Source organism: Salarias fasciatus, chromosome 12 (genome assembly GCF_902148845.1).
Source record: "Salarias fasciatus chromosome 12, fSalaFa1.1, whole genome shotgun sequence".
In the NCBI taxonomy this organism is placed as follows: Eukaryota; Metazoa; Chordata; class Actinopteri; order Blenniiformes; family Blenniidae; genus Salarias; species Salarias fasciatus.
In genome coordinates, this window is record NC_043756.1 from 21,332,232 (window position 1) to 21,346,326 (window position 14,095).

General features: G+C 44.3%; 2 protein-coding genes across 3 annotated transcripts in view; one reads left to right on the forward strand and one right to left on the reverse strand.

Moving 5' to 3' along the window:
- The first annotated feature begins 1,797 nt into the window (after positions 1-1,797).
- Positions 1,798-6,135, forward strand: coq5 (coenzyme Q5, methyltransferase). The gene is made up of 7 exons (XM_030104877.1): positions 1,798-1,999; positions 2,770-2,919; positions 3,006-3,230; positions 4,090-4,196; positions 4,340-4,428; positions 4,753-4,864; positions 5,697-6,135. The coding sequence occupies exons 1-7, from the start codon at positions 1,798-1,800 to the stop codon at positions 5,796-5,798; spliced, it is 987 nt and encodes a 328-aa protein (XP_029960737.1). The 3' UTR covers positions 5,799-6,135.
- A 908-nt stretch (positions 6,136-7,043) lies between these two features.
- Positions 7,044-14,095, reverse strand: part of znrf3 (zinc and ring finger 3) — a 78,491-nt gene continuing 71,439 nt past the window's right edge. The window contains exons 5-8 of one of the 2 annotated variants that reach the window (XM_030104132.1): positions 13,937-14,044; positions 12,429-12,596; positions 10,670-10,772; positions 7,044-10,581 (exon numbers count right to left, since the gene is read on the reverse strand). In XM_030104132.1, the coding sequence (XP_029959992.1) occupies positions 8,819-10,581; positions 10,670-10,772; positions 12,429-12,596; positions 13,937-14,044 (2,142 nt within the window). In that variant the 3' untranslated portion in view covers positions 7,044-8,818. Of the gene's footprint in view, positions 10,582-10,669; positions 10,773-12,428; positions 12,597-13,936; positions 14,048-14,095 lie in introns of both variants that reach the window. The other variant, XM_030104131.1, reaches the window with a different exon arrangement.

Genomic DNA, 14,095 nt, shown 5'->3' on the forward strand with positions numbered 1-14,095 from the left:
GAATGGGAGACAATACCTGCCACTTTCTGCACTGTGGGTACTGAAGTCAGGGAGATTTACAGGGAAGAACTGTTTGCTGAAAGCTGCTCTTCCTTAATGGATTTGATAAAGATCCCTATGAGAAGTCTGCTGGCCTTGTAAGAACTTGCCTGTTTTTTATCCTCTTCACGCTGCAATGCAGCATATAACTGTGTTGTAATTAAGACGGTCATATGCCCTTGAGTGGTTTTGAGTACATGCATTAACCTGTTGAATGTTCAAACGTCTTCTTCTGTTAAAATAGCTTCATGCTGCTGAAAGCTGTTTATGTACAGTTGACAAGAACATAGCTGATTGATGCAGAGATGCATCAAAAACCATCTGGATGAGTGAAGATTTGAGATGTGCCACTTTAAATTGTGTGTAATGTTGACAAACTTTTTGGATTCTAATTGGACTCTGTTATTCAGTTATGCACATATGGCTCCCCTTATTAAATGAATGAAAACAAACAAACAAACAAACAAACAAACAAACAAACATAAGGAAAACAGGAATTTTGAGTAATGATATGTCAAATAGATAGACATTATCTCTGGATAGACAAAACAAGTTCAAATCAAATCCATTTTAATTATGTGGTGCCGGCTGCAACATGTAATGCCATTTTACATTCAAGTAAAATACAGAGACAAACCCTTTAATCCTACACGAGTAAGCTTCGACAACAGAGGAGAGAAAAAAACAGCAGATTCAGACTTCCAGATGGCAACTTCCTGCTGCAGCGATTGACTGTTAGGGGACAGTAAGGGAGATAAGGAGAGAATGAAGCTATAAAGCAACAACAAAGCAGATTGGATGGGTTCACGAATGTCATTGATCCTAAAGGAAGGTACCAAGAGAATCAATACTTCAATGAATTAAAGAAGAACCCAAAGCAGTGTATAGCTAGCTGAAAATGTCAGGCTCGGGCCAAAGGAGTTCTGAGTCAGTCACAACTGAGAACTTTATTGGAAATTGAGAAAAATGTACCACAAAGATCTCTACTGGACGATGTAAACAAAGCACTGCTAAGAATACCTAACCAGAACATAACCAAGACCAACCAGCTGATCCAATCTTCCATCATCCATTCAGCTCTGTGAAAAATAATTATATCTTGCTTAAATTTATATTTAAATTATATTTAATAAGTTAGCTTACATCTGTTATTTAATTATATATATCCTAAATTTATATTTGAATTATATTTAATTTTTCTATGTATGGTTGGGCTTTGTAAATTTTCACATTTCACATTTCTATTCCATTTATAGTTATTTTCTCTATGCTGCTCGAACACTGTGTTTTCCCCCCTGTGGCACAAATAAAGGACTTTCAATCAATTCAAATCAATCTAAATTATTCAAATGTCGCTGTGTGACAAGGCACCAATCAAATTTGACTTCTAACTGTAGATAGCATTTCTACATTTGCAAAAGAATAATGAAACACAATAGATGTATAGCAATAGATATCTGTACTTCTATTTAAAAGCTGCCTTATCAGGACTCTATGGCTGTAGTTCTATCACTTCACGTGACTCACTTTGCACCAATATGGTTCCTTCTTTCTGTATGAAGATGCCATTTAGAACTTTCCTGACTGAGGAGTTTGCAACAATGTATCAACAATGTATCGTTTTAAGTGACGTCATCATCTAATTTGACCTAGATATGCAAATGAGCCTCTATACAGTAAAGGGTTAGATTAAATAGAAACAAATCACTGTCGCGGGTGTATGACGTCACATGTCGCATCATTGTGTAATCAGGAAAGATGGCGGCGCCCATGAGAGTCCTGGTCCGCCGGGCGATCCGTCTGTCTCTCAGAAATGTTTCGGTTGGTTCTGTCTCTGCCGCCGGTCGGTCCTCCTGCGGCTCGGCGGCCTCGTGCTGTCGGTGTTTTAGTGAAGCAGCCGGAGACAGAAACACACACTTTGGCTTTGAGACGGTGCCCGAGGCGGAGAAGGCGAAGAGAGGTGAGCGAGTCCAGCCTCCTTCTGGTTAACACACACTCAACATCCCTGTGATTTTGCACGGCGGTTGAGGGATGCGATATATTTGAATGTCATGAGTAATATTTATTCTTCCATAGTGACATTCCATAATTTGTGAGGTAAATTTTCAGTATACCAACTTCAATATCCACACAACATGCCAAGACGTGAGTGACTTCAACGCGTTCACTGTCTTTCTAATGCTCCAGCATACCAGCTTGGATTACATTCCATCTTTTTAAAATTAACAAAACGCGACGCCCGATAGATTGTGACCATCGGTTATACAAAATAGCAGCTGAAAATATGTGTAAAATACGCAGCGCAATCGATGTCACGAGAAGCACATGTACATATGGCACATACTCCTTTTTATTGTGAGAGGAAGTTGAAGTGCTCCATGATCCATAGGAGAAACATGTTTTTGTGTTATGTGCTAATTTTCTTTGCTGCAGCAGTGTTTTTTCACCATATGAATCCTTGGCAAAAAGTTTGATAACATCATATTATTGCACAGTCACGTCACATCTTCATGAGCAGCTGTGGATCAGGTGGTAGAGCAGGTCTGTCCCCACCTCCAGTTTTCCATGTTTCAAAGTCTCCTTGGGACAATTCTGTAAAACTACACTATATTTCCAGAGAACCTGCCTCAGTGTCAACCAGTATTTGAGTTACCTTTTAATTGTTAGCAAAACAATGAATTGGAGAAGTTCTAGTGAAGCTAATGTTTGTTCTTTTTGCTTTTTTTCCAGTGTATCAAGTTTTTGAGAATGTGGCACAGAAGTACGACATTATGAACGATGCCATGAGTTTGGGGATCCATCGACTGTGGAAGGACATGCTTCTGCACGTGATGCATCCTCAGCCCGGTGCTCGACTCCTGGATGTGGCAGGGGGAACAGGTGAGGAGTTTCTTACTCTCACACCAACCTGACCTCCTGCTCCACTCTTCTGTTTCTCTGCTTTAACGGCTCTCCTTCCCCGGCAGGCGACATTGCTTTCCGTTTCCTGGACTACATTCAGTCCCAACAGGAGCGGCAGAGGCGGCGGGAAGCGATGTCCAGCCAGACCCCGTCATGGCAGGACATCTCCAGCAGTTACAGCACGGAGGACGGGGAAGGGGACCGGGAATCTAGCGCCGTGGTGTGTGACATCAACAAGGAGATGCTGAAAGTGGGCAAGCAGAAGGCCGACAACATGGGCATCAGTGCCGGTGAGATCCAAAAATGCCAATGTAATTCCATAAAGAGTCGCATGGTTTGTATGACAGGAGCACACCAAATTGTTGCAGCTGATGTGGAGAAGAGTGCTTGACTGGTGTAACACGGTCAGCCAGACTTTAAAATGAACTTCTTGAATGTAAACAAGTCCTGATTCGAGTGAAAGTTTGTCAGTGTGGAGGAGGAAACTAATGCGCCTGAGAATGAATTCAGAAATAAGCTGCATTCATTCCCCCTCAGAAGGAGGCGAAGCTGCAGAGCGACTGGATGTCAACAACCTTTGAATAATTTTATGCATGAATACAAATTGTGTTTGTAAAAACGTTTGGCTCCAAACACTGGAGCGCACACAGGCGAGGGCGTTTTCTCACGCCGGAGGAGCAGATGTGAACGATTTCATTACAAGAGTGAGAGATTTGTGTGTGCAGCCATGCATCTCCGCGACAGATTCACTGAAAGGTTGTAAAATGGAGCTGTCGGCATAAACTGCCTCGCACCCATAAGTTTAGGAAACAACTTGAAACTGCATCACTGGGAATTTAAATGAGGAACGCTAAGGAAGAAGGAGGCAGATGTACTTTTTATTTTCTTGAAGGAACTTAGTGAAACAGTTGTTTATAGACCGGCTGCATGTCTTTATCTCCCCGATGCCATACGTCGTATCTGATCCACTTTTTATACCCTTCCAAAATCCATGTTTTATTTTTCCTCAAATAAATCTCATGGACTGATTCAGGCGTTTTGCTGAACATTGCTCCATTTCCTTGCAGATATCTTTCCATTTTCCTTGTGGACATACTGTGTCTCACTGATTCACTTTATCCCTTCATTTGAAATGTGTCTGTGTTCCAGGTCTGTCGTGGGTGGTGGGAGACGCAGAGGAGCTGCCTTTTGACGACGACCAGTTCGATATTTACACCATCGCCTTTGGCATTCGAAACGTCACCCATATAGATCAGGTCTGTGACTGGACCATGGATTTAATATGAAGTTGTGCGTTCCAGCTGTGTGTTATTTCTCTGCTGAACTCATTTTTGACTAATTAGTGTTTAAGTCATTAATTCCGTGGTTTTTTTTTTGTTTTGTTTTTTAATTCCCTCAGGCACTGCAGGAGGCCCTGCGGGTCCTGAAGCCAGGCGGCAGGTTCATGTGTTTAGAGTTCAGCAAAGTCACAAATCCTGTACTGGCAAGGTGAGCAGGAGATGATGGTGAAGATGAACCAACAGGAAGTGAAACTGTTATGAATCCTAAACACTGCTGTGGAAATGAGAAGCATCAGTGGGGAGGTTAAAGTTGCTTTAATGAAGCAAAAACAATTCCAAGTTCTCTGTACAATAAGTTATTTCTGTGTTTTCAAAAATGCCTCCGAATTTATTTGCTCCTTGTATTTTAAGTAAATGCTGCCCTCTAGTGGTTCTCCATGATATTTCATTGAGACCTGGGCCACTCACTGACATCTGGAGGTGGTGTGTACAAACATCAGCTCTCTAACCTGAACCCTGTCCTGCTCTCCAGGCTTTATGACGCCTACAGCTTCCAGGTGATCCCGGTTCTGGGAGAGGTGATCGCCGGGGACTGGAAGTCTTATCAGTATCTGGTGGAGAGCATCCGAAAGTTTCCCGACCAGGTAGTAAACCACATTCACTGATTCTCTCCGTTCATCCAGTCAGATTCAGCTTGGAATCTGGAATCTTGGAATTTTGGATCTTTTGTTTTCTTTCAGGTTTTGATGTCAAGGAACTTATTTACAATACTCATTATTGGATTGTAGATTATTTTACATTATCATGAATGAATTACAACTTCAGCTGTTTGTCTGAAACAACATCTAATTCATCTTTAAAAGGTCATCCAGTCGTGGATATTTGGTTTGATTTGAACCTAAAATTAATCTTTTTTTTTTGTATGTTTGTTTTACATGCGTTAATTATGAGAACATTAGGGTGGGTGTGTATGTTTGTTTTTGAAGATAGAAAGGAATGTTTTGACTCTTTCCTGGAACAAAGTGACTAAAAGCTGCTGTTTTGGGCTAAAAGTTTCCAAATGCTGTGCTGATTCACTTTTTAATGTCCTTTAATGTTCTCTTTTCTGTATGGAATATAAATTATTTATTTGTTTATTTGTGGAATAAAAATCTCATAAATTTCCAGTCACTACCATCATGGAAGAACATAAAATATTGTCACTGTTATTTAATTATTATTTTTTTAATTGTTTGTATTCTTTTTATTGCTCTCACTTTGCTTGTCCAGCAATGTCAGTTTCCCGGTCTGATCTTTTAAAAACTGAAAAATCATCCTTTGCCTTAGTGTTCAGTGGTCAGGCTGGAGTTCCAGCTTCCTTCAGGTTCGAGTCATTCTTGATTCGATCCGCCTTTAGTGATCTGATCTGAGTTGTAGAGTTTTGTGACACACACCTGAACCTCTTTCGACTTACCTTGTGCGTTTTCGTCCCTGCAGGAGGAATTCAAACTCATGATGGAGGACGCCGGGTTCTACTGTGTGCAGTACTACAACCTGACCGGCGGAGTGGTGGCTCTGCACTCCGGGTTCAAGCTGTGAGACGGTCCAGCTGAACGACCTGGACTTTGTGGAAGAAGCCCGCCACGGACACGAGTGCACAGAGACACTAAATTCAGAGATTATTTATTCAGTGATCAGTTTTTGGATCATCATGAAGCTGCACATCGAACCCTGGTTTAAGTTTGTTTACTGATGAGGCGAGTTCAGTGAGGTCTGGTTGTGTTTTGTAGAATGATGGTGAATAATAAACTAAGCAAAACAATGTTATCAGAAATTATTTTTCCTGAAACAGTCTGTAACTACACTTGTTTTCACTGAATCTTTCTTTATATGTATAATTTCAGTATGACTCAAAGTTGATTAAAATTTAACAGTTTTTCTGCATTGGTTTGGCTCATTTCGTGAAACTGAAATTAAATTCTCAAAACAATAATGACAAATCTCCAAACTACTCTGCAACTGGTCATAATAGAACGGTGTTTCTCATTCATTTAATTATATACCTTAGTCCTCAATGTCTCAGAACATCTTCACAAATGATTAATCACAGTAAGGCTGGATTTAGCACAATTTGCAAGTGAATATATGAAAGCATTAGTTTCCTTGGCAATGTGTGAAGTCAAAACTTGAAGATTTTTCTGATTGTAAAATGCTTTTTTTCTTCTTCAATGTCATATACAATATGTATTCTAGCTAAAAAAAAATAAAATAAATAACAGTAAACACTGAATGAAGACTGGGCTCAGACTGAAAGGTAGATAAGGAATATTTCAATGTTCCTCTGCTTTAATGACAAAAAATCTAAACATTTTGACTTGCAGAGCCACACAATGCCAAAAGGACAAATCATTTTGAGGGCATTGATCATTTTTTTTTGAGAAAGAAATGTAGTTTTGACACCTGAGTGAACTGTTTTAAAGAGATCTGAGCTTTTTAATCCATCTAATCCATCATCTTTTTGGTAAAAGGGTTTCGCTTACAAGATACTCATACCACTTTCCCCCGAAACATCCACCTGTCTTCTTCACTGCTTTATCCAACTGAAGGAACTAAAAGGTTCCTATATTTCTAGAACTTTTTTTTAAATTAAAACAGCTCCTTTCTCAAACACACAGAAAAACCAACTGTGTTTTCCATCTGAATTCAATAGTGAGTACTGCATGTAAATCAATGTAGTATAAAAGTTTTCTGTTCTTCTAAAAAAAAAAACATTCTAGCTCGGATTACACGTAGTCCTGATGAGTGCCTGAAAAGAAAAAAAGAGGACGCAACATGGCACATTACTTGAATAAAACTGTATATTTTACAGATCTTTGTACACTTTAATTACAAAACTGTATGGTACTAAAGTTTTAAAATCAGTTTTTTGGTCAGAGAAGATTTAATCGTCTTGTGTGCAATTACCATGTATATACAACGTCTCATGTTAGTGATTTTTTTTCTCCAAAAAAAAAAAAAAAAAAAAAAAGGCAACCAAATAACTCAAACGTTCATACACTCTGAACATAAGACATGGCTTAAAGATAAATATATTAGTAAATAAATATTCAGAGAACATATTTCCATTTATGAAATGTGTTTGCTATACAGGTACAGAAATATACACAGATTGATTTATAGCCTTTTTTTTAAAAACATTTGTAATGGTAATGACAGAAAATAATTATATTTTTAAAAAATTAAAAAATATTAATTTTTGTACACATTTTTTATCTTCTTAAGTGCTAGAAACAATGACAAAAAAAAAAAAAAATTAAATAGTGACTCAAGTACCCCGAAAAATGTTATATTTGCAGTAGGTACATATCTCTATGCAAAAGGCAAGATTAGATTCTCACTTGATTACAGCACTGGGTTAACTTAAATAGGGTTATTTCAGGTTTACCTCTGTGTAGAGAATGTGTATATTTCATAGAAACAGTATTAAAAAAAAAAAAAACAGTCTGCAGGACAAACAGAAAGGCATGAATGAAAAGCACTGATATCGTGTGAAGTTTGCAACGGCATGATATGATTCGAATGGATACGCTGTGGTATGTATAACTGCATCATTTCAAAAAAATAAAAAGTCACAGTACAATAAGGAAACCTTTATGAAACACGAGTCTTTTTCCAGCTACTTTCCTTTGGCCTTTTTTTTTTTTGATACATGCTAGATCCTTATTTATTCGAGCACTGGGGGAAATCGTGGGGACGTTGACAGCAGGAAGATGCTTTCAGGAGCTTCCCGTTGACTCTCCTCAGGAAGAGACCTACTGACCTGGAGACACTCGCCCGTGCGGCGTCTTTACATATTGCTACAAACAGCTTCCCAGCATAAGGCTCCGGCGCATCTCACAAAGATTAGGCCACGGCTTGATAGAAATGCATAAAAACTAATTCTGTATATTGAATAAAGACCAGTGTCAGCCTTGCATTCACATTTCTATGCACGTTTTCTGTAATATATAGCTTGTGAGGGTCACAATTTCCTTAAGAAGAAAAAAAAAAAAAAAAAAAAAGACCCATTTCCCTGCTCTTGGAAAAAAAAACAATCATGTCTTTCTGTTTTGGTATAGCTATGTCCATAGAACCTATTTCAATGGGTGGCTGAAGCTTTATAGGCAGTCAGTGTAATGTGCGCACATATACAAAATGTATACATTAGATGCAGACGTTTATGAATCACTATTGTACTGAAACCTGAAGGTTTTTATAATTAATTTTTTTAGAGCTTGCGGTAAAAAAACATGGCGTCTAGATTACTGGGCCCCGATTACAAAGATGTCAATACCAACCTGACTCTAGCTTCAGATAACAACCTCCATTGTTATTTATTTCACTTCGTCTCCGAGTCGAGAGACTTTCGCGGCCACAGGAATGAACTTGATACATTGTATTTCGAGAAGTGACAGGCCATTTCAGTAGAAATCCACACAATCTAAGATGATAACATTCAGTGCTCAGAGAGCGAGGATACAACAAGGCAACTGAGGGTTTTTATTCCATGACTGACTGACTGACTGACTGACTGACATAGTACCACAATTTCTGAGTCTCGCTCATTTTTGGACTGGAGTTCATATGGCCAGGCCTCCCTCGCTCGTCGACGAGCCGCTCCCCTGCGTCGGGGGGCTGGCGGCGAGCTGAGGGTGGAACAGGGCCCTGGTCTCCTCGTCGTGAGGGTACGGCTGACCTCTGAACTGTCCCGAGGCGAAGTACCGCTCGCCGAGCTCGCTCTGCTCCTCTGTCCGCAGCTCCGCCTCCACCGCCACGCTGGCGGGTAACAAACTGGTCTGGGTCTCCGACCCTGTGCCCAACTCACAATCCGTGTCCTCGGGAATTATGGGTATTCTCTGGTTGAGTTCGCAGCAGCCCTGTCCCGAGCAGGAGTCCGACTCTGCGTGCGCGTACTGCACGTTGACGGCGTAGTCCTCGGTGAAACGCCCCGCCGCCGCCGCCGCCCTGTGGACCTTCATCTCTTTGTAGAAGCAGCAGGGCAGCCCTTCATAGCTCACCTGCTCCGAGGAAGGGCACAAGTGCTCAGGAGCAAAGTAGTTCTTGGCGGTGGAGCTGGGAAAGTCCGCCCCCCTGTGGCAGCGCCCCGGGGCCAGAGGCCCGGCTTGGTCCGAGTCCTGCCCTTTGCAATCGGCGCCGGGAGGGGGGAGCACCTCGAAGCAGCAGCTGCAGGCCGCGGCCCCCAGCTCCCTCGACTCCTCCGGCGCCCCCTTCCCCCGGTCGACTCCGGCGGCGTCCGGAGCGCCGGCTGAGGTAGTGCTAGTGTTGCTGTTCTCCCTGGGTTCCAGTGACGAGCGACTGCTGTAGTTGGGCTCCAAGCTGCAGTTGGAGAGGTGGTCCCCCGAGTTATATCCCGCCGCTCCGGACGGGAGCTGGAGGCAGTCATGTCCCAGGGGCGCGGGCGAAGACGAGTCCTCCGCCGAGGCGACGGTGCAACCCGCCGCCGCCGCCCCCGCTTCCCCCGAGGAGCCCCTGCACGGGCTCTTACTCCGGTACACGTAGGGGTCGTAATCGCTGCTCAGCGAGCTGCGGAAGGTGGAGCAGCTGCCGTACACCCCCTGGTTGCTGACCTCGGTACAGTCCAACATGGAGTCGCTGGAGGAGCAGTGGCACTGGCCGGAGCTGCTGCTGCTGCTGTCGCTGCCCGGGCAGTCGGCGAGGTAGCCGCTGCACACCGAGCGGTGGCCGTGGTAGCAGCTCAGGCCCGACGCGCTGCCGGCGTCTCCCATCCTGGAGGAAGAGGCCGGGGCCATGTGGACCACCGTGGGGTACAGCAGCCCCTGCTGGAAGGCCCGGCTGTGGTGGCCCTTGTGGGCGGCGCCGCCCCCGCCCAGCTGTCCCGTCACGGCGGGCCCCTGGCCGCCCTCGGGCTGCTGGGGGAAAGTCAAACCTTGAAAATAGTAGTGCTGGTACATGGTCTCGTACTGCGAGAAGCAGGCCGCTCTGGAAAAGTTGCGACCGTGAAACTTGGGTCGCTTGAAAGCGGCGTGGTGCGGCTGCGCCGGGTAGGCGGGGGGCCCCCGGTGCTCCAGTCCGCAGTGGTGCGGGCTGAGCGAGTGCTCCAGGAGGGTGGGGTGGTAGCTCCGCAGGAAGGCCGATGTGGACTGCGGCGGGTAAAGGCCTTGGGGGTCCGGGTGCTGGTCCACGGTGAGCACGGTGATGGGGTTGCCGTGGGGGTCCATGCTGGTCCTGGTCGGGTAGGCCGTCACCTGCCCGGCCCGGTGCACCCGGCCGGGGTAATGCACTGGCAGCACCACCCGCTGCCTGCCGTGCACCGGGTTCCCCGGGTCCATGCACGCCGGTCCGGGGTTCCCTTTCTTTTGCTCTGCAAAAAGAAAAATGGAACCCGTCTGAGCACGTTCCTCCTCAGTGAAGCGGATCCATCTCATTACTGAAGCATCGCAGAGACTCACCGATGATGTTGTGTCTGCAGTGAGGACAGGTGTGGTGCTGCAGCAACCAGGGGTCCACACACTTCTTATGAAATCTGTGTGCACAGGGGATAACCCGCAGCTCCTGCAGAAGAAATACAAGATTTTAGATGTAGCTAACCACTGTATTCTGTTTACTGCAATAGTTCAAGTTTGACATCCAGTTTTTGTCTGATCACCAGGTCAAAGATTTGGTTTCTTAAAGGGTAAACTCTTCTTCTAAGGGTAAGAGTAACTGAATTTCCAAAAGGTGGCAGCAGAGCTGCACCGAGCCGCCGGTGGTTTTGGTGTCGGTGTGAGTCCAATCAAATCCCATGAGCCACCGAACAAAACTTCTAACCGCCTCCCACACCACAGTACAAATACAACTTTGATGTTCCATGTCGCCACTTTCTGGGAACAAAACAAACAAGGGGTTTACACTCGAGGATTGATATGAAAAGAATGCGGCACTTTGCATTCAGATGGAGGATTGGCGAGGAGGCATGAATTCTGATATTCTTCTCCGGCGAGAACTCCTCCACTGACATAAATACTCTGCTCTGTGGCTTAATATGACTCATCTTTAGGCTCTTTTCCACCGAAGCTTTTGTTGCTTGCTTCACTGCTCAGAAACCGCTTTGATGCCATTCAGCCTTTTATATCGCCACTTCCTCTGTGCAATCCTGGCGCCACGCTTTGTTGTGTTTTCTTCTCCTCCTTACCGAAGAGACACATAACCACAAAGACGCAGCTCTGCCCCCCCCCCATCTCCCCTCCCTTCTTGGGCACTGGGGTTCGTCCCCAGCGAGGAGGAGCACGATCCGTTACAGTAAATCCTCGGAGTTCAAGATCAGGATACATATTTCGACAATGACTCCTTGAAGGATTAAAGAAGGCCATGCTGGGAAAACAGGAAGCGCCGTGCACTCTGGGCACCCCCCCTTATCTCTCCAGGTGCTCTGAAAAGAGCCAGCTAAACATCTAAAAAGGCACCGGAAGGAACGTCAGCAAAGATCGCAGGGCGCCGGTCCCCGGGCACATCAGGGGAACTTCCACGCCATTGTCCACGCCGCTGCATTACGTTTCATGTCCACAGAATATGGAATGAAAAAAAAAATAAACTGGGCGGCTGGATGACCGCATCAGTCCCGTATGGTTCACTCCAGTATGCATGAAAGTTGAATTTTTGGATAAAGCTTCTGAACATTTGGAGCTCAGCTGCTCCAAATGTTCAGATTTGTCCAGATTTCTAAAGGATCACATGTGGAGTTTTGACTGGAACACATGCAAGGTGCTACAAATGATTACTGACAGAAAGAGAGAACTGCTACAACCCAGAGTCTCTGTCTCTTACAGTTTCAAACTTTTATTCGCCAGTTTTTCCTCTGCATAAGATGAACTCAGCTCTAATTTTGTCCAATGAAGCCATATTCTATGTAACTCTCTCTCTCTTTTTTTTTTTTTTCCTTTTGGACCGATTATTTTTCGGGGACAAGGACGTTTCTTTCGAGAAGGAAACAGGAAGTGGATGGTCTGAACGGGGTGCAACATTTTACATAAGGTATTCAAAAAGCATGAAAACTAAACCACTACGACTCAAAAAATAAAATTCTCTCTTTCTTTAGGGGCTCATCATTATCCACTGTCATGACAGCAGCTGCATATATTGCAATTACTGACCGCAGTCTGTGACTCATCCCTTTAAGATGCAAAGGTGCAGACCGTCCACAGCGAGGAGTGGGCGGCTGCGTCTCCTCACCTCGCCGTCGATGTACTTCTCCAGACAAATGGCACAGTCGGAGGTGGAGCTGCTGCTCAGGGAGTCGGAGGCTCCGCAGCTGCTCTCGCGCTGGCCCTTCCCTTTGGCGTTGAACTTCCTCGTCTCCATCTTCTCCAGCGCCTGGATCGCCATTCTGTTCATTGAACTCTGTGGTGGCAACGAGAGCAGAGCAGCGGTCATTTACTTTTAGAGGCTGTCTTTCACTGTCGTCTCTGCACATAACTTCGCAAAGTTTGACTCTAGAATCAGAAAACTTCGGTTCAGAACATACAGAACTACTCAAATGGATCAAACCTGATGACTCATGTGCAGCACATGCTGATTAAGACGCCGTTATTTACTAATCTGCTCGAGAATCAACCGTAAAGGTTGTTTCTCTGCTCAGGCTCAACTAAACCACAACCTCCGGAGCCAGGTATTCATTTGCGTTGAGTCACTAAATAATTGGAGACTTTTTAAAGGAAATGCGGATATCCTGATCAGCCAGACACGCAATAAACTTTGGGATGAAAGTCTGTTTCATGAAAAAACATGACGAATCTTGAAAAACTGTGACTTTAAAAACACCGTTTGTAATATTAATGTATTGAAAAACAGCAGGAATCTGTGGAAACCTTTTTGAAATAAGCTTGTCCAGTATAAAGGCAGAATATAAACTAAAGTTTGCTAAAAATAAAGAACATGTTAAAGACATTATGCACATTAATGGGTGTAGAGAGTCACTGTAAAAACACCATGTTTAAATTAACATGAAAATGAAAAGCATCATTCATCAGCACTGACGCCTTCAGTTTTCAGCTTTTCTGCTGTTTGGATCGTTTTCAAAACTTTTCTGAAAAGAAAACCCAAAAAGAAGAGTGGCTTTTTGTTCTCTTGAACCGCTGCCATGTAAACCAGGCAGACAGATTAAAGGGGAACAGTTTGAGAGCGACTAACAGATTACACATCGGTGACATTACTGAAACTTTATCTGCTTGATGGAAAATACAGATCAGAACTAATGGATTCACAGTGTCTGTTGACAGAACTTTGGGTGTTTATTAAATTTTCACATCTCAGGAAGGAAAAGGGTCATTACATGCGACAAATTCGCCCCCGGTATCAGCCCGAGCTTTTCCTAATTAACCACCACAGGAAGCCTCATCTGCCGGAGCGCACGCGAGCGCGCACGTGCGTCGGCGGGATCACAGCCGTCGGGGCGGATGTCACGGCGGGTTTTCTGCTCCGTCACGACGTCCCTGCGCGTTTGGCTCTGGCAGCCGACCTCTCATCAGCATTAATTAAATGCTAATCCTGATTCATGTACCCGACGTGAGCCTCCGCTGAGAGCTTATTGTCAACGCACAAGAGGAATCAATCAGCGGCGGAGCCACCGTCGCCTTGACTCAACGCTCGTAACTTCCCAGTGAAGTCGCCGCCGACTGGAAAAACAAAGGCTGGCATTGTGTGTTTGGGCGTGCTCTGTGTGTGTGTGTGTTTGAACTAACCTGGCTTCTCCTCTGCTTGAGTTTGATCTTGATGAGCAGGATGAGGCACACCAGAGACACCACCACGAAGAAGGCCAGGAAGATGCCCATGTCGAAATATTCCGTGGGCTGCTGTGGAGAAAGGAGATCGACAAGAGACAAGGACAGTGGTTAAATCGT

What these genes read in the sequence shown, in the direction of transcription:
- coq5 (XM_030104877.1), top strand. Translation starts at nt 1,798, where the DNA reads ATGGCGGCGCCCATGAGAGTCCTGGTCCGCCGGGCGATCCGTCTGTCT. An exon ending in GGCGGAGAAGGCGAAGAGAG is followed by an intron (nt 2,000 to 2,769) that starts GTGAGCGAGTCC and finishes CTTTTTTTCCAG; the next exon opens with TGTATCAAGTTTTTGAGAAT. An exon ending in ACGTCACCCATATAGATCAG is followed by an intron (nt 4,197 to 4,339) that starts GTCTGTGACTGG and finishes TAATTCCCTCAG; the next exon opens with GCACTGCAGGAGGCCCTGCG.